General features: G+C 40.5%; 1 protein-coding gene across 1 annotated transcript; it reads right to left on the reverse strand.

Annotated features, from left to right (window-relative positions):
• LOC110943123 (cellular nucleic acid-binding protein-like) lies at window positions 1-351 on the reverse strand. The gene has a single exon (XM_022184879.1). The coding sequence runs from the start codon at window positions 349-351 to the stop codon at window positions 1-3; it is 351 nt and encodes a 116-aa protein (XP_022040571.1).
• Window positions 352-19,786: the final 19,435 nt, after the last annotated feature.

Below are 19,786 nucleotides of genomic sequence, written 5' to 3' on the forward strand. Positions count from 1 at the left end.
CTAAGCGTTCATCTGGAAGACCCTAGCATTGTTCTTCTTTCCCTCCTTAGTCTTCTTCGCAAACTTTGGGCAATTGGACTTAATGTGCCCTTTCTCGTTGCAATTGTAGCACGTTGCATCTTTTATCTTCTTGCAGTCGAGAGTCTTGTGCTCAGAAGATTTGCAAATCCCACATGCCTTTGGCTGAGACTGGGATTTCGACTCATATCTGCACTTCCCGAAGTGGTGTTTCTTGTAGATTTTACACTTGGACTTATCACCCGTCTGCAGACCCTCCCTCTTAGATCCAGGACCCTTTTTTATGGTCATTGCTTCCCTTACGCTTCTTATCTGACCGCCGTGAGTTGTCATCCTCACGCTTCCTTTTCTCAGCATCAGTGTTCCTCAGCGATCTCTGCCTGACCGTGTCCAGAGTGAGGGACAAAGATATGTCAGCTGCAGATCTGAAAGTAGCCGGCCGAGAGGCCTTCACGCTTGCCTTAATTTCTGGGGCTAACCCCCAATGAAACGAGCTATTCTTTTGGGTTCCGGGGTCACAAGATAAGGAACCAATCTTGACATTGTGTTGAAGCTCGTAAGGTAGGCTTGGCAATCTAGGTTTTTCATAACCAGAGATAGGAAATCAGACTCAATCTTTTCAACCTCATGCTGAGGGCAGTAGTTCTCCTTGACGAGAGTAACAAATTGATCCCATGTTAGATTATACAATGAAATCTTCCCAGTAGCTTGAATCAACGACGTCCACCAGGCTAGGGCCTCACCCTTGAAAGACTGAGATACAAACTTTACAATATCCCTTTCAGCACAACCGCTGATATCTACCACAGTGTCTATCTCATCCAACCACATCATACAATCCACTGCCCCCTTTTCCCCCGTAAAATCCCGAGGTTTGCAAGAAATAAAGTATTTATAAGTGCAACCTTTAACACGTGGTTCCTGATTTAGCACAATTCTCTTAGATGGAACACTGTGCTGGTTTGAGGAATGTTGAACATCATCTTTCTTGGCTTAGGTTGGATAGAGGGTGGTTTGCTATGGGCTTCCGAATGAGTTTTAGGGACAGATTTAAAGGGCGGTGTGGACAGGGTTCTGCTTTGAGTCCCGCTAGATTCACTATACTGTCGTTCCATAGCTTTTGCAACAGCATTATCTACTAATGCTTGTAGTTCTGCTCCGGTCACATGTATCTTAGTGTTTTTATGGTTTTCCACCGGATGACTGTTTACCTCTTCTGACCTAGTCATGTAGCTTTAATTGCTACATAAAAGAAATAATTGACAAGGTTTATTTAGAAGGTTTTACAGTATTTTATAATTTATTAACCACGGTTTTAAGAGCCATTTTGGTTAATTTGTTAATTATTTATATATTCAGGACCTTTATTACAATCCTTTATTATAATTTAATAATAATAGCACAAAAAGCTTAGTCATACAGACAGATTTAATTTATAAACCAGGATTTTTACAGAATCGAGGTATTAAGGTTTGAATCAAAGTTCATCACCTTTTCTAGAAAGGGAGTTGTAGGCTATTACTGTCTTTAGTCTCAAGGGACATTAATTATAGCCCGTAGGCACTTCATCCCTAAGGAATGGTTATGTGATTTTAGCGAATCACATTTTGCCAAGAGTGTTAACATGCTTTCAGATGTTAACAAGAATTGGAATCTTTTGTGTAGGTTTTACCATCTTGGCCATGTCTGCAACGACATATAGACTAGGTTTTACCTTTAAGATTCTTTTAATATTTATCGCAGAACAATCCTAAATTGAGATGTTTATATGGATCTGAATCTAATTATGGAACTACCATCTTGGCCCTGTCTTAAGATGACACATGGCTAGGTCCTGTCCTTTTTAGATTTTGCCATTTTATTATAATGGTAGATCTTTTAATAGGAATGTTATTTTCATTTATTTTATGTTCTATGTTTATGCATATAATTAACAACAATTATGAAAACTTAAATTAAACTATTCCATTACTAATTCAAACAAATACAAATTTTGCCCTAACCGGGACTTTTAAAAAATAGCATGCCCACGCAGGGGCGAAACAAACAAACAAACATACCCACGCAGGGGTTAACAGAAAGACACGCCCACGCAGGGGCAGAATACAAAAAGACAAGCCCACGCAGGGGCTGAGTACAGAAACAAAAGTCCATGCAGGGACTTGATTACAACATAAATAAATAAACCAAACAAGGATCTTCAATAATCCCTTCTCTTGGACTTCCCCTTGATCAGGTCTGATAACCCCTTGAAGAAGCCTCGGTTGTTTCTGCGCTCCGCTTGAATATCCCGCTCACATCGGTCCAATCTTTCGAGAACCTCTTGTTGGCGTTCCGGCGGGATCAGTTGCGGCTGCGGCGGCTGCTGAAGCAGAGGTTGCGGAGGTGGCGGGTGCTGGTACACATAAGGTGGGTACCCAGTAGTCCAAGGACCACCATAGGGCCCTTCAGGATGAAGAGCGTTGTAGTCCCACGCTGCCTGATAAGGATCAACATCCGCATAGTTGTAATTGGTGTGGGCCGGCTGCTCAAATGGGTTATACGCCGCTAAACTGGCGTATGCAGGGATTGGGTTACCAAAACCCAATGGTGGCGCTACAGGCGTAGAGTCTACCTCCAAGACGGGGTTTGATGGTCCCCCCATCTGTGGTTCTTCTTCTTGGAGTGGTGGGTAGTGGCTGCCACTCGAGGGTTGAGGAGTGCTGATGCGGACTCCTCCTTGCACGGACATCCGTGCGTTTGATCTTCTCCGCCTCAGTGGCTCCGAAGGCGGTTGCTCGACTGGTGGTGGTGGCGGTGGAGTGACTGCCACAAAGCGAGAATTCTCAGAAGGATCCTGCTGCTGCTATTGGTGGTGAGGCGAGGAGTGCTCAGAGGGGGTAAAATACCATTCAAACTGGTTGAACCTCGCCTGATAGCTATTCGGACCGCAGTAAGGCGATCCATGAAACGAGGACCCATCAGAGATCTCGATGGGGTGGTTTGGGGTCCCGGTTGCAGGCTCGACGGGATTCGTGTCCTCGTCCATATCCATGGCGTGATCGCCGGAGAAATGGTCCTTTGGTCCTAATGGGTTAAAACCCACGGGTTCTTGAATGTAGTTAGCCGGGTTGAACCGGCTCTGAAAAACAGGAGTGGGGTCATTGAATGAATGGTGCGAATTCGATCGCTGAAGAGGTATGAATGAAGGTTGGGGGTTGTCGGGCTCATTTTCGGACTGAGGCCCAAAGGAATGGAGGTAAGAAGGTGATGAGCTTAGGGAGACGGATCGCCTCCCCGGTTCAATGTAAGTCCTCCACGGTTCTTGGGGACTAGTGCTCATGGTGATTGATGGTGTGCGCCGGTGGGAAGGTCCGGCCTCGTGATCATGGCCCGTCACTGGGGCCTTGCCTCTTCCTCTTCTAAATCATGGCGGCATTGTTAAACCTGTCAACATAAACAAAGATAACAACAAGAATATATATAAAATGAAAGACAAAAATAAAACAAAACAGAATTTGTCCTATGTTATTTGTCTAGACTCGAGGATTGAGGAATGTGCAATTCGTGTAACTGATATTAAACACAAAAGGCTAGTGTTTAATTCACTCAGTGTTGGCTCTGATACCAACCTGTTACACCCTGATATTTCCACGTATTACCGTTGGGCCCGGTGGGGAGTATCGTGACGTAGTTGATATCATCATAGTCAGACAACACAAATTATAAACGCACAGCGGAAGCAAAAAAGATAGATTTATTTCAACCAAATAAAATTGTAATATTACGTATCACAAACAGTTGAAACAGATCCACAGGCGGATCAAAATAAAGAGGAAACTTTGTTCAACAGACATTAGGCATCTAAGTTTGCGAGACTTCTATTTGATGCTAGGAGAGACCAGCCTATTCCGATTAGTACCTGCACTTAGCATTTTTGGGAAAATACGTCGGTTTACACTGGTAAATACAATTTAACTGACTCATTTTGAAAATGTTTAAAATTTGATTTGAATGCACGTGGCACAAAAGATTTTTATAACTTGGGATAATCATTTATATATAATCTTGTAAAAGAATTACATGTTTGTTATGCGTTCAGTTGCCCGGTTCATGTCGGGTTAAAGATTAACAGACACACCACATGGTATAGTCCCGCGGCGAGTTATTCTCATAACCGGCGGTTATACCTTATTAATTATAAATGCACTGATGGGTGTACGCCTACACCCGTGTGCTAAGGTCGTGGCCATTCTATGAATGATGCCAAGGATATCCGAGACATGGTCATTAACCCCCCAAAGGCGTCAAGCAAACAAAACCAAATTTTTAAACGAGTCATCTCGATAATATTTAACCACCAAACGATTAAACTCGAATGCCCGACCAAGCTGTATTTTATATACCGTACCCCAAGCCCGTATAAGGGAAAATAAGTTAAAAGTATTTACCTTTTTGCAAGTAATAATCACAATAAGCAAGTGCACGTAGCTTTTACCGGGTCTCCTATTCTGGAACGAAGGTTTATAACAACCTATTAGATTCCTAACGGGTCTTTAATTTAGCCTAAGCTTAGACCGGTTAGTTTTAATGAAAGATACGGTTCAACGCATGATTAAGCGAAGACCGAAATAGAATGTGATTTAGACCCGACAAGTTTGGATACTTGTATAATATGGGTAAACTAAACACATTCTGGATTTTGAGACAAGAATGATAAGGTTTGACCCATTTTGGTCAATTTATGCAAACTAGTTACATAAACCGAACCGAACGCAAATAATGCGTAACGGGTGAACATATGAGTCATATACAGGTTTCCTAAGTTAATATGACTTAAATATGTTGTGACATCAGTAAGATATCTTCTACTATGCCCTAAATGATTTTAAACCCAAACTATGCCCCGAAGGGGCACTTTGGTCATTTTAAAGGTTATAAAAGAGCTTAAATAGTAATCTGAGTTACAGGTCTGATTTAATTAGTAATTATACTTAATTTAATAAGTTATAACAGTAGGGTATCATATATATGTTAAATTTATTAATTATAACCATACTATGCACCGTGTGGGCATTTTGGTAATTTCACATAAGCCTAAAAGGTCAAAACTGAAAATCTGAGTTTAAAACTTTTGCTTACTGTTAAAATATAAAAATTTACTGAAAATATTAGTAGGCATCAAACCTTATATGTTTAAAATAGTTCTAATACATACTATGCGTTAAAATGCTTAAAAAGACGATTTGGAGCCATTTCTGGATATTCGAAAGAAAGCTGATATTTTTATTATTCCAGAAGGCTCAAAACATTTTATTTATCATATTAGATCAGTAGAAAAAGGTTTGGTATCAAAAGGATTTGTAAAACTCATTTTATAGCCCAAAAGGGCAAAACCGACAATAACCGAATTAAGCTTAGAACTCTATGTTATACTCAGCCTAAAAATAAATAAAAATCTTCAAAAATCCCAAAATATTATTTTATATCAGTAGGTAAAAAGTTTGATATTAAAAATTGGGTTTAGATAGGCTATATGCTAATTACGCCATTTATTTTATAGCCCAAAAGGGCAAAACCGACAATAACCGAATTAAGCTTAGAACTCTATGTTATACTCAGCCTAAAAATAAATAAAAATCTTCAAAAATCCCAAAATATTATTTTATATCAGTAGGTAAAAAGTTTGATATTAAAAATTGGGTTTAGATAGGCTATATGCTAATTACGCCATTTAATTACTAAAAACTTTCTAATTACGCTAATGAGCATAACTCTTAACCTAGACCTCAAACTGGTGTCAAATTTTAGATACAAGCTTATAAATAAGTAACTAAGGTGTCCACTCTTTTACATTTTCAAAAATCATGTTTAAAGTCATATGGGCATAATAGTCAACATTTAAGCAATTAATGGAACCATGCATGTGAATCGGATAACTAATCAATCAAGTTGTATAATCACAGAGGGTTATACTAACATGAAACCTAGTCCTAAATAAGCTCTAAGGCATTTCTAAACTATGCTCAAATGGGTCAAAACTGAAAGTCAAAGCAAAAGTCTTCTTTTGAAATTTCCGGTTCCGAACCGAGCTTAAACTGAAAATTGTCGGGGTGAACATGTTTAGACATGTTCTTACATTAATTACCAAGTTATATTAATGATAAAATAGGTTGCATGGCTTCTACATTGCTAATTATGTGTGAATTTAAAAATAAGCTTTCTATTGACTTTTTAGGAGTAACTTTGACCCGAGAATTGACCTAGTTAGATTGGGAATCAGAGGGTGCCCTTTTGAGGGTTTATTGCCCACATAATTACCAACTCATATACTTTCAATTTGAAATTTGACTGGACAAATTAAGATTAATGACGAAGTCAAACCTTAATTACGACGGTTTGACTTTAAGCTAATTAACTAAGCTAAACTGAATTAAGAAGGGTTAAGGACACTTACAGGAGTCCTAAGAATGATTAGGAAGCCTAAGGAAACTTGGTTGCTGTCCAGAGAGCTCCAGAAAGCAGCTTGAAGTGCAAATGAAATGAGCAAGTCCAATTGTTACAACTTCAAGCTCTTATATAGTGAGCTAAATGTCACAAGATCATCACACCTAAGTCTACAGGTGTTTCCTGATGTTCCCCAGGTGTCCCTATAATGCCAAAACCATTTGCCAAGTCCCTGAATTCGGAAACCACTCATATAAGGCAGTGCAACTTGCTAAACAGGCATCTGTCCATTTTCTGCTGCCAGCGACTGTCTTACGGACCGTAAGCAAAAAGCCTAGCGGACCGTAAGAACCTCTTACGAACCATAAGCCTTTGGCTTTGCGGTCCATAACCGACCTTGAATTATATCGCCCAGTTGCAGAGCTTGCGGACCGTAAGCCGCAAGGCCATACGGTCCGTATTCGATGACCAGAAAACAAAAACTTGCAAACTTTCAAGCTTTGACCATGCAACTTTGGAATTTCCGAATCACCTGCTTTCTTTTCAGTGTAGGGACCATGTAACCAGGCTTTTGCATGGTCTTGCCATGCACTTACACATCTTGGAATCTTATGGAGAGTCTTGTCACGCACATGAATAAAGTTTAATTCTTTTGAACAAGAATTTTAATTATAAACTTTGTTGTAACATTATTTAGATACCCCAAATCTTTATAACTGAATTTATTTATTATGGAAATGACCGGTTCTAAATATATCAGATGTTCATCATAATGATTAAGGTCTTGGGATTTATGATTTGGTCGCTCAGAGGTGTTTATTAACATGTCGACCTTTTTAAATCCTACCATACATCTTTTACTTGATCCGGGTACCTGACACGTTTATCTTACATGACACGTGTCTTTATTTTATTGGGTATGATTTTACAAGGTGTTACACATGATTATCAAGGGGCGAAATTGATTTTGTTAATAATTGGTCCCACCGGTTCAATAATCAATTGGCATCTTCAATTTACACTACCCGTTGGGCTGAAGATTTTGCTGTGTAAGAATCATGTAGGTCACATGCGTTGAATTGGGGGCAAACTTGGAAGAAAGGGATGAAAAATTATGGTGAGGGCATGAATGTTGGGCTGCCATCTTATTTGTAAAGATTAGAGATATAGATAATAATAATAATAATAATAATAATAATAATAATAATAATAATAATAATAACAACAACAACAACAATAACAATAATAATAATAATAATAAAAAGAGTATATAATAACATTTAATTTAGACTCTCCACATGTCATCTTAATTATATATTACAAGGTAGCTGAAATCCCTAAAATGCCTTTAATGTGTCTTAAATTTTTGGACAATGCACAAGTTTACCCCCTCTAAGATATCTTGGCTCTCTTGTGCATGTTGCTTCAAAATGTGTACACAATGTAAAATTACCAAAAGGGTAAAAATCCTAGTTCCATTATTAAGACAGTGTAGATTTAGTAAACTTCTAATTAAATACACTCTTATAAATACAAAAAGGAAAATAGTAGAATTATAACTAGATCTCATAAGAAAAATATTATAATAGATAAAAAATATTAATAATAATGTTATGCAATAAATAACAAAAACATATGTTCATATGTTTTTATATAACAATGAGAGTCCCAAGGCTTTTTCTTCTTAAACCGGTTCGGTTTTTAAAAAAGGATTAGAACCGGTTTTGGTTAGAAACCGGATTGGGTAAAAAATAAACCGAACCCTATAGAATCGATTGGGGTTTGGATATAATATATTTTTGTATTTTTTTTGTTTTATTAGGTTTTTTAGATTTATTATGGTTTCCTCTACATTTTCATTTAAATTTCGTTAAAATCAGTGTATCCTATCGCACTTCGAAGTGTGACGGGCCACTTCTAGGTATTGTGATAATCATTAGAACTCACGATAAATCAATCAAAATCATTATTTATTATAAAAGTACATAAAATATGTTATGTAATAACTAGAACCTATTAGCAATGTATAGAAGAGAATGAGAGAATGGGAGATGAATTTCTTATTGATGTGTCTTATACAAAATACATGAGCCACTATATATAGCCTGTGACACCCCAGGAAAACCAGTGAACAATACAACTTACCTAGCTTCCTCAGTGAGTGCGTACCAAATTTCGGGACGAAATTTCTTTTAAGTTGGGGATAATGTGACAACTCGAATTTCCAAGATTTCTGTTTCGCATTTATTGCACGTTCTTGTATTGTTTAGTTGATTATTTGCACAATTAATTGCTATGGAATTTTACACGTCTTGATGCAATGAATCGTATTGTGTGATTGTGCATGGTTGTTTGTTAGTTGCGAAAGACTTGGTAAATATATGAACTTGGTGGCGAAACTGTGAAATTGTTATGAGATGGTGTACATGTGTAAATTATGATACTTAGGGAGGTAGTGGGTAATTAGTGAAATCCTAGAGATACTTAACCCTAATCTCTTTTCATAATCATTCACTAATCATCACAAGAATCAAAACACGTACCCTCACATTCCCTAATCCTCTCTACAATCACCTTCTCATCATTCTTGGCTTCACAAGTCTTTTGCAACAAGTTTGATCTTCCAATCCATCTAGAATCAATCAAGGTAATTGTTTAATCATTGTTTGATGTTAATTGTGATTGATTGATTGATGTTAAAACCCTAGTTCTTCATGTGATAGGCTGTGATTTTGATTTGATTCTGAACTATTGATGATGATGATTAGTTGTATGATTGATAGATGGTTCATGTAATGACTATAGGTTGATTATTGTTGATCATAAGTGGATTGATTATGATTCTGCCGTCACTATGTATGATATTAGGGTTAGAAACCAAGAAAAACGTAACTGTTATGATGCAAAAACGAATGATTGAATTGTTTCTAAGAGTTTTGTGAATGAATATGTTAGTATCTGAGTTTTTAATGAATGTTGTCTGAGTTTTAAGGTCCGAAGATTGTAAGACAATAATAGTCTGAGTTTGTGAAATATGTTACAGTCCGAATTTTATATGATGTTCATGATAGTCTGAGTTTTGCATGATGATGTGTGTCCGATGATTATGCTCATAATATTATGTCCGAGTTCTTAATGGATGCCTTTGGTCCGATGTTTAACCCTAGATAAGGGTCCGAGTTTCATATATGTACAAAACATAAAGGTCCGACCTTTAAACATGATTGTGAGTCCGAGTTTTACATATGAAAATGGTGTCCGACCTTTAAGATGTTAATGCAGTCCGAGTTTTGTAATGATATGAAGGTCCGAGTTATAAAACAAGCATTGTCTGAGTTTTAATAAAAGATGTGTGGTCCGAATTATATATATAGCACACATGTAGTCCGAGTTTTATTAACAAGCACATAAATGTCCGAGTTTAATCCCCTTCTTATGTGTCCGAGCTTTACTAAGGGAAGGAAGTTCTGTCCGAGTTTGTTAAGGGCCACCCTTAGTCCGACTTTTTGTGATAGACAAGGAGGGGATCCGACTTTTAAAGGCTACCTTGGTCCGAGTTTGTACACATAACATGAAGTCCGACTTTTGTGACCCCAAAACCCCTTCACATTGTCCGAACTTGTTACATAGGGAAGTCTTGGTCCGATTTTTGTGAGGAAACCCCCCCCTGTTCCGAATTCTTTGCTCATGTGCAATAATGTCCGAACTTTAAATTCATGTTGATCTTGTCTGAGTTGATATGTGATGTTTTGATGTTTATATACAATCTGAGTTTGAAGGTGATACATAATCCAAGCTTCCTGTTAATACTAAGTCTAAACCCTCGAGGATGAACATGCTGCCTGTTACCTGTTAATTGTTACTGCATGTTAAGACACTGCATGTCACTGAATAATACTGCTTGGTACTGTATGATATTATAACTACTACTGTGTAATATGATTCTGTAAGTTACTGGTTGAGTATCAAGAACCTGTAAACCCTAATTGAATATCGACGCTTATCATGAATTTATGTGCATCATATCCTAGGTCGTGTGTAACGGACTTAGACAATTTGATAAACCTTAGAAGCAATAACATACCGAGCAAACCAAGGTGAGTTAACACCCTTACTAAGGCATGGGATTCCCAAGGGCTTGGGAATGGGATTAAAGGAAAGAGGTTGACTAGATTCGTACATACACTACTACTAGACTACCATACCATCGTCCTCGGTTGTGCAGGACACATACGTAAAACCTACGTATACTTATGCCACTCGCTATCCTCGGTTGTGAAGGATACTCACGTAAAACCTACGTGAACTTATTATACTTACTACTGCCTCGGTTGTGTCAGGCACTTACGTAAAACCTACGTAAACCCCCGCGTACTCCTATCCTCGGTAGTGAAGGATACTTACGTAAAACCTACGTAAACCCCATACGCGCTACTGTTCTCGGTTGTGAAGAACACTTATGGTTACGCATAGTCTAGTGGATAAATAACATGGGAAGCCCCCACCAATAGAAACCAATATCGGCCCAGTAGAGCCACCTGATACTCATGAACTTACTATTACGCATTTACTTTATGTGAACTCGCTCAACTAGTTGTTGATCCTCTGTTACATGCCTTGCAGGACGTTAGGTACTTGGAGCTTGCACAGGGAGGCGCGGTCGTTGTGGACAAGGATCGTGTTTACTTTGATTTGAACATTTTGACAAATACACACTTTATTTATGATTGGGCTGTTATGCATTTGCTTCCGCTAAACTTTGAAATGATACTTATGTTTTGGAACACCTTTCATATGGATGGGTTTGGTTTAATACAATTACTTTTACTTTATACATGGTTCTATATGATTGGTGGCTTGATCCTGGTCAGTCACACTCCCAAGCGGTGATGTTCCGCAGGTGGATTTTGGGGGTGTGACAGATTGGTATCAGAGCCATTGGTTATAGAGAACTTGGTTTTAATATAGGAAAACGTTTTTATTAAAACCAGACTATAACCAGAACAGTGCTCTCAACGATCCACAACGACGCTTCGCTCCACGTGCAAGACTCGACATCCTAGGTAATAAGGTTTATGTTTATTGCCTACTTGCTAGAATTTCATAGAACTTTGCTCGTGGTATGCTTAGATTACATAGCTCACTATTTGTTATTGCTTGAGAACACCTATGTGCTTACACTCTTCTGTCATCGCACTACTCGCGAACCAATCTCACTTATTCTACTTTTACTATGAAGATCATGTCCGGACGTGTGAACATGACACAAGCCCAGCTGACGGCTTTCGTTAATGAACAAGTTGCTGCGGCACTGGCAGCTGCTCAAGCAGGTAGTATACCCTGCAGTTTAGACTCACACTAGGATCTTTAGATCCTACATTAACTCTTGTGTTTAACCTTGTCCTATTCGTACACAATAGGTCAACACGCTCAGCAGCCCGTCTGTACTTTCAAGAACTTTATGGATTGTCGTCCTAGCACATTTAGTGGTACGGAGGGAGCGGTTGGACTCCTCCACTGGTTTGAAAAGCTCGAGTCTGTGTTCGAGATGTGTGAATGCCCTGAGGCTCGCAGGGTGAAATATGCCACTGGTACATTGGAAGGAATAGCACTAACTTGGTGGAACGCCCAAGTTCAGATCTTAGGGTTGGCAGCTGCTAACGCCACACCCTGGAATGATTTCAAGGAACTGATCAAGAGGGAATACTGCACTCGGGAAGACATCCACAAGCTGGAAGACGAGCTTTATCATTTGAAAATGACTGGGTCAGAAATCGAAGCTTATACTAAACGGTCAAACGAGCTGGCCGTGCTGTGTCCAACTATGGTGGACCCTCCATACAAGCGCATCGAGTTGTACCTCAAGGGATTAGCACCAGAAATTCAGAGCCATGTGACATCGGCTAATCTTGACAACATCCAGGCTATTCAACGCCTCGCTCATCGCATCACAGATCAGGCAGTGGATCAGAACAGACTGCCTAAACGTATCAGCGCTACTGCTACCGCTACTGCTTCTACTACACTTGCTACTCCCAGTGAAAACAAGAGGAAATGGGATGGGGATTCTAGCAAGGGATCAGCTTCACTTCAGTCACAGGTTCAGCAGCGAAAGACTGACAGTTATCAGAGTCCCGGTCAGCACTCTTCAGGTAGCCACAGGCAGGGTGGATATCGAGGGAACCTTCCAAAGTGTAACACCTGCAACAGACACCACAGTGGCCAGTGTAACAAGGGTCGCTGTCAAAGATGCCTCAAGATGGGTCATGAGGCCAAAGATTGTAGAAGCCCTCGGCCTGCGAATCAGAATCAGCAGCAGCCACCAGCGCAGCAGAATCAACAGCAGGGCAACAAAGGGTGTTTTCATTGTGGCGCAGAGGGTCACTTCAAAAGGCACTTCCCTCAACTGAACAGGAACCAGAATAACAACAACCATAACAACAATCAGGGTAATGGTAACAACAACAACAATGGTGGGAACAACAACGGCAATGAGGCAAGGGGTCGTGCGTTTGTGTTGGGGCAGGGTGATGCCAGAAATGATCCCAACGTCGTTATGGGTAAGTTTCTTCTCGACGATATTTATGTTACTGTTTTATTTGATTCGGGTGCGGATACGAGTTCTATGTCTTTGAAAATGAGTAAATTGTTAAAACGTGCACCAACACCCCTAAACACCAAACCATGTCGTAGAACTAGCAAATGGTAAGAGTGTAGAAGCCACGCATATAGTCAAGGGTTGTAACATCGTTTTAGCGGGTCAGACCTTCTTGATTGATCTTATTCCTATAGTTCTGGGTAGTTTCGACATTGTCATCGGCATGGATTGGTTATCCAAGCAGCAGGCAGAGATTCTATGTAAAGAGAAGATCATTCGCATTCCTTGTGCGGGAAAGGAACCTCTCGAAGTTCAAGGTGATAAGAGTGGTGCTGTGGTTGGCATCATCTCTTTCTTGAAGGCACAGAAATGTTTACGAAAGGGTCATACGGCTATCTTGGCACTAGTTACTGATGCAGCTTCGAAAGAGAAAAGAATAGAGGATATTCCAGTTGTACGCGAATTTCCTCAGGTGTTCCCTGAAGATTTACCTGGTCTACCGCCTCATCGCCAGGTCGAGTTTCAAATCGAGCTAGCTCCAGGAGCAGCACCTATAGCTCGCGCACCGTATCGTTTAGCTCCATCGGAACTGGAAGAACTATCAAAGCAACTACAAGAGCTCTTGGATAAGGGCTTCATTCGTCCAAGCTCTTCGCCTTGGGGAGCTCCAGTACTGTTTGTGAAAAAGAAGGATGGCACTTTCAGGATGTGCATAGACTACCGCGAATTGAACAAGGTCACAGTGAAGAACCGCTATCCTCTTCCTCGTATCGACGACTTATTCGACCAATTGCAAGGGTCGAGTTACTACTCCAAGATCGATCTAAGGTCAGGGTACCATCAGCTGAGAGTCCGGGATGAGGACGTCTCCAAAACCGCATTCAGAACTCGCTACGGCCATTATGAGTTTCTGGTCATGCCATTCGGGCTTACGAACGCGCCTGCAGTATTCATGGATCTTATGAACAGGGTGTGCAAACCTTATCTTGACAAGTTCGTCATTGTCTTCATCGACGACATTCTGATCTACTCCAAGAGTCAGGAGGAACACGAGCAGCACTTACGTCTTATCTTGGAACTTCTTCGAAAGGAACAACTGTACGCAAAGTTTTCTAAATGCGACTTCTGGCTTCGTGAAGTCCACTTCTTAGGCCATGTGGTGAACAGGGATGGGATTCATGTCGATCCATCCAAGGTAGATTCGATCAGGAACTGGCCTGCACCGCGTACACCGACGGAAATACACCAATTCTTGGGTTTGGCGGGGTATTACAGACGGTTTATTAAAGACTTCTCCAAGATCGCGCAGCCGCTTACTATGTTGACACAGAAAGGTGTTACCTATCGTTGGGGTAATACACAAGAAACGGCTTTTCAGTACTTAAAGGATAGGCTTTGCAGCGCACTTATTCTCTCATTGCCAGAGGGCACGGATGATTTTGTAGTTTATTGTGACGCATCGATACAGGGGCTTGGTTGTGTATTAATGCAGCGGGATAAAGTTATTGCCTACGCCTCTCGTCAACTCAAAGTTCATGAACGGAACTACATGACGCACGATTTAGAGTTGGGAGCTGTTGTTTTCGCGCTTAAGATATGGCGACACTACCTGTACGGTACCAAGTGCACTATTTACACCGATCACAGGAGTCTCGAGCATATCTTCAAGCAGAAGGAATTGAATATGCGTCAACGACGATGGGTCGAGTTGCTTAATGATTACGAATGCGCCATCAAGTACCATCCAGGCAAGGCCGATGTTGTGGCTGACGCTCTCAGCCGGAAAGACACTCTACCTAGACGCGTACGAGCCTTGCAGCTCACTATTCAGTCCAGTCTTCCCGCACAGATACGAACTGCTCAGATGGAAGCATTAAAGTCCGAAAATGTCAAAGCTGAAGCTTTACGCGGCTCAAGGCAACGAATGGAACAAAAGGAAGACGGCGCCTACTATGTAACGGGGCGTGTTTGGGTCCCACTTTTTGGCGGTTTACGCGAGCTGGTAATGGACGAAGCTCACAAGTCCCGCTACTCGGTACATCCAGGGTCGGATAAGATGTACCACGATCTCAAAACAACATACTGGTGGCCTAGCATGAAGGCCCACATAGCAACTTACGTTGGCAAGTGTTTGACATGTGCAAAGGTCAAAGTGGAGTATCAGAAACCAGCAGGCCTACTTCAGCAACCCAAGATACCGCAGTGGAAATGGGAAGAAATTTCCATGGATTTTGTTACAGGCCTACCCAGATCCCAGCGTGGGAATGATACTATATGGGTGATCGTAGATCGACTCACAAAGTCTGCTCATTTCCTGGCTATTAAGGAAACAGATAAGTTCTCTACCTTAGCAGACGTCTACCTGAAAGAAGTTGTTTCGAGGCACGGAGTGCCCACCTCTATTATTTCGGATCGCGATGCACGATTCACGTCAGAACTATGGCAAGCGATGCACAAATCTTTCGGCTCACGGTTAGACATGAGCACAGCGTATCATCCTCAGACGGATGGGCAGTCTGAGCGAACAATCCAGACTCTTGATGACATGCTTCGGGCATGTGTTATTGATTTCGGTAACGGCTGGGAAAAGCATCTCCCTTTGGTGCAGTTTTCGTATAATAACAGTTATCACACCAGCATACAAGCCGCTCCATTCGAGGCATTGTACGGACGTAAATGCCGGTCACCTCTCTGTTGGGCAGAGGTGGGGGATAGTCAGATCACGGGTCCAGAGATTGTAGTGGACGCCACAGAAAAGATTGCACAAATACGACAACGCATGGCGGCAGCACGCGACCGTCAGAAAGCCTACGCGGACAAGCGTAGGAAGCCTTTGGAATTTCAGGTCGGGGACCGGGTTTTACTAAAAGTCTCACCCTGGAAGGGTGTGGTTCGATTTGGTAAACGAGGCAAGCTCAATCCACGGTATGTTGGACCGTTCGAGATCATTGAGAAAATAGGCAAAGTGGCCTACAAGCTAAACCTACCAGCTGAACTCGGTGCAGTTCACAATGTATTTCACGTGTCGAATCTGAAGAAGTGCCTGTCAGATGAGACCCTCATAGTTCCTTTTAAGGAACTCACTATCGACGAGCGGTTGCAGTTCGTCGAGGAGCCGGTTGAAATCACGGACCGGGATGTTAAGGTCCTCAAACACAAGAGAATCCCTCTTGTTCGAGTTCGTTGGAACTCCCGACGTGGCCCAGAGTACACCTGGGAACGCGAAGACCAAATGAAAGAAAAGTACCCCCAGTTATTCGCAACCAATGCATCCACTACTGAGACTGAAGCTACTACTACGGAATTTCGGGACGAAATTCCAAATCAACGGGGGGATGATGTGACACCCCAGGAAAACCAGTGAACAATACAACTTACCTAGCTTCCTCAGTGAGTGCGTACCAAATTTCGGGACGAAATTTCTTTTAAGTTGGGGATAATGTGACAACTCGAATTTCCAAGATTTCTGTTTCGCATTTATTGCACGTTCTTGTATTGTTTAGTTGATTATTTGCACAATTAATTGCTATGGAATTTTACACGTCTTCATGCAATGAATCATATTGTGTGATTGTGCATGGTTGTTTGTTAGTTGCGAAAGACTTGGTAAATATATGAACTTGGTGGCGAAACTGTGAAATTGTTATGAGATGGTGTACATGTGTAAATTATGATACTTAGGGAGGTAGTGGGTAATTAGTGAAATCCTAGAGATACTTAACCCTAATCTCTTTTCATAATCATTCACTAATCATCACAAGAATCAAAACACGTACCCTCACATTCCCTAATCCTCTCTACAATCACCTTCTCATCATTCTTGGCTTCATAAGTCTTTTGCAACAAGTTTGATCTTCCAATCCATCTAGAATCAATCAAGGTAATTGTTTAATCATTGTTTGATGTTAATTGTGATTGATTGATTGATGTTAAAACCCTAGTTCTTCATGTGATAGGCTGTGATTTTGATTTGATTCTGAACTATTGATGATGATGATTAGTTGTATGATTGATAGATGGTTCCTGTAATGACTATAGGTTGATTATTGTTGATCATAAGTGGATTGATTAAGATTCTGCCGTCACTATGTATGATATTAGGGTTAGAAACCAAGAAAAACGTAACTGTTATGATGCAAAAACGAATGATTGAATTGTTTCTAAGAGTTTTGTGAATGAATATGTTAGTATCTGAGTTTTTAATGAACGTTGTCTGAGTTTTAAGGTCCGAAGATTGTAAGACAATAATAGTCTGAGTTTGTGAAATATGTTACAGTCCGAATTTTATATGATGTTCATGATAGTCTGAGTTTTGCATGATGATGTGTGTCCGATGATTATGCTCATAATATTCTGTCCGAGTTCTTAATGGATGCCTTTGGTCCGATGTTTAACCCTAGATAAGGGTCCGAGTTTCATATATGTACAAAACATAAAGGTCCGACCTTTAAACATGATTGTGAGTCCGAGTTTTACATATGAAAATGGTGTCCGACCTTTAAGATGTTAATGCAGTCCGAGTTTTGTAATGATATGAAGGTCCGAGTTATAAAACAAGCATTGTCCGAGTTTTAATAAAAGATGTGTGGTCCGAATTATATATATAGCATACATGTAGTCCGAGTTTTATTAACAAGCACATAAATGTCCGAGTTTAATCCCCCTCTTATGTGTCCGAGCTTTACTAAGGGAAGGAAGTTCTGTCCGAGTTTGTTAAGGGCCACCCTTAGTCCGACTTTTTGTGATAGACAAGGAGGGGATCCGACTTTTAAAGGCTACCTTGGTCCGAGTTTGTACACATAACATGAAGTCCGACTTTTGTGACCCCAAAACCCCTTCACATTGTCCGAACTTGTTACATAGGGAAGTCTTGGTCCGATTTTTGTGAGGAAACCCCCCCCCTGTTCCGAATTCTTTGCTCATGTGCAATAATGTTCGAACTTTAAATTCATGTTGATCTTGTCTGAGTTGATATGTGATGTTTTGATGTTTATATACAATCTGAGTTTGAAGTTGATACATAATCCAAGCTTCCTGTTAATACTAAGTCTAAACCCTCGAGGATGAACATGCTGCCTGTTACCTGTTAATTGTTACTGCATGTTAAGACACTGCATGTCACTGAATAATACTGCTTGGTACTATATGATATTATAACTACTACTGTGTAATATGATTTTGTAAGTTACTGGTTGAGTATCAAGAACCTGTAAACCCTAATTGAATATCGACGCTTATCATGAATTTATGTGCATCATATCCTAGGTCGTGTGTAACGGACTTAGACAATTTGATAAACCTTAGAAGCAATAACATACCGAGCAAACCAAGGTGAGTTAACACCCTTACTAAGGCATGGGATTCCCAAGGGCTTGGGAATGGGATTAAAGGAAAGAGGTTGACTAGATTCGTACATACACTACTACTAGACTACCATACCATCGTCCTCGGTTGTGCAGGACACATACGTAAAACCTACGTATACTTATGCCACTCGCTATCCTCGGTTGTGAAGGATACTCACGTAAAACCTACGTGAACTTATTATACTCACTACTGCCTCGGTTGTGTCAGGCACTTACGTAAAACCTACGTAAACCCCCGCGTACTCCTATCCTCGGTAGTGAAGGATACTTACGTAAAACCTACGTAAACCCCATACGCGCTACTGTTCTAGGTTGTGAAGAACACTTATGGTTACGCATAGTCTAGTGGATAAATAACATGGGAAGCCCCCACCAATAGAAACCAATATCGGCCCAGTAGAGCCACCTGATACTCATGAACTTACTATTACGCATTTACTTTCTGTGAACTCGCTCAACTAGTTGTTGATCCTCTGTTACATGCCTTGCAGGACGTTAGGTACTTGGAGCTTGCACAGGGAGGCGCGGTCGTTGTGGACAAGGATCGTGTTTACTTTGATTTGAACATTTTGACAAATACACACTTTATTTATGATTGGGTTGTTATGCATTTGCTTCCGCTAAACTTTGAAATGATACTTATGTTTCGGAACACCTTTCATATGGATGGGTTTGGTTTAATACAATTACTTTTACTTTATACATGGTTCTATATGATTGGTGGCTTGATCCTGGTCAGTCACGCTCCCAAGCGGTGATGTTCCGCAGGTGGATTTTGGGGGTGTGACATAGCCTATAACATTAATACAAACATAAATGTGACATGGGAGTTAGAAATGTGGATAGTCACTAATAATGGATGCATTCATAACACTCCCCCTTGATTATCCACATTATGATATATTATTCTTTAATACGCTTGGTGATGCTGCCTCGTTAAAAACCTTGCTAGGAAAACCCAGTAGGACAAAACCTCAGCTAAGGGAAACAGAGTGCAGCGCGTATTGTCTCACCTAATACTTCTAGATCAGGTATGTTGCCTCATTTAAAACCTTACTAAGTAAACCCAATGGGACAAAACTTAGTCAAGGGAAAAAGAGTGCAACTTGAATAAGTCTCCCCCTCATTTTAACATGTATCCTTTAAGTGACGTGTGTCCATCTTCCTTGAAAGTCGAACAAAGCTTTTGTAGCCAATGATTTGTCGCTTGATCGCTTAATGTGCACGAATGTGTTTTGTTACATTCCTACATCTACAAGACTAACCAAACTTGTTTTGATGGGTTAGTAAAATATAATCAAATATCGTTTATACCTGAAATATTTCTTTGAACTCATTCCAATGTCTCTTCGCTTGACAAAGGTTATATCATGACAAT

The sequence above is a fragment of the Helianthus annuus genome, chromosome 5 (assembly GCF_002127325.2).
Source record: "Helianthus annuus cultivar XRQ/B chromosome 5, HanXRQr2.0-SUNRISE, whole genome shotgun sequence".
Taxonomy (NCBI): domain Eukaryota; kingdom Viridiplantae; phylum Streptophyta; class Magnoliopsida; order Asterales; family Asteraceae; genus Helianthus; species Helianthus annuus.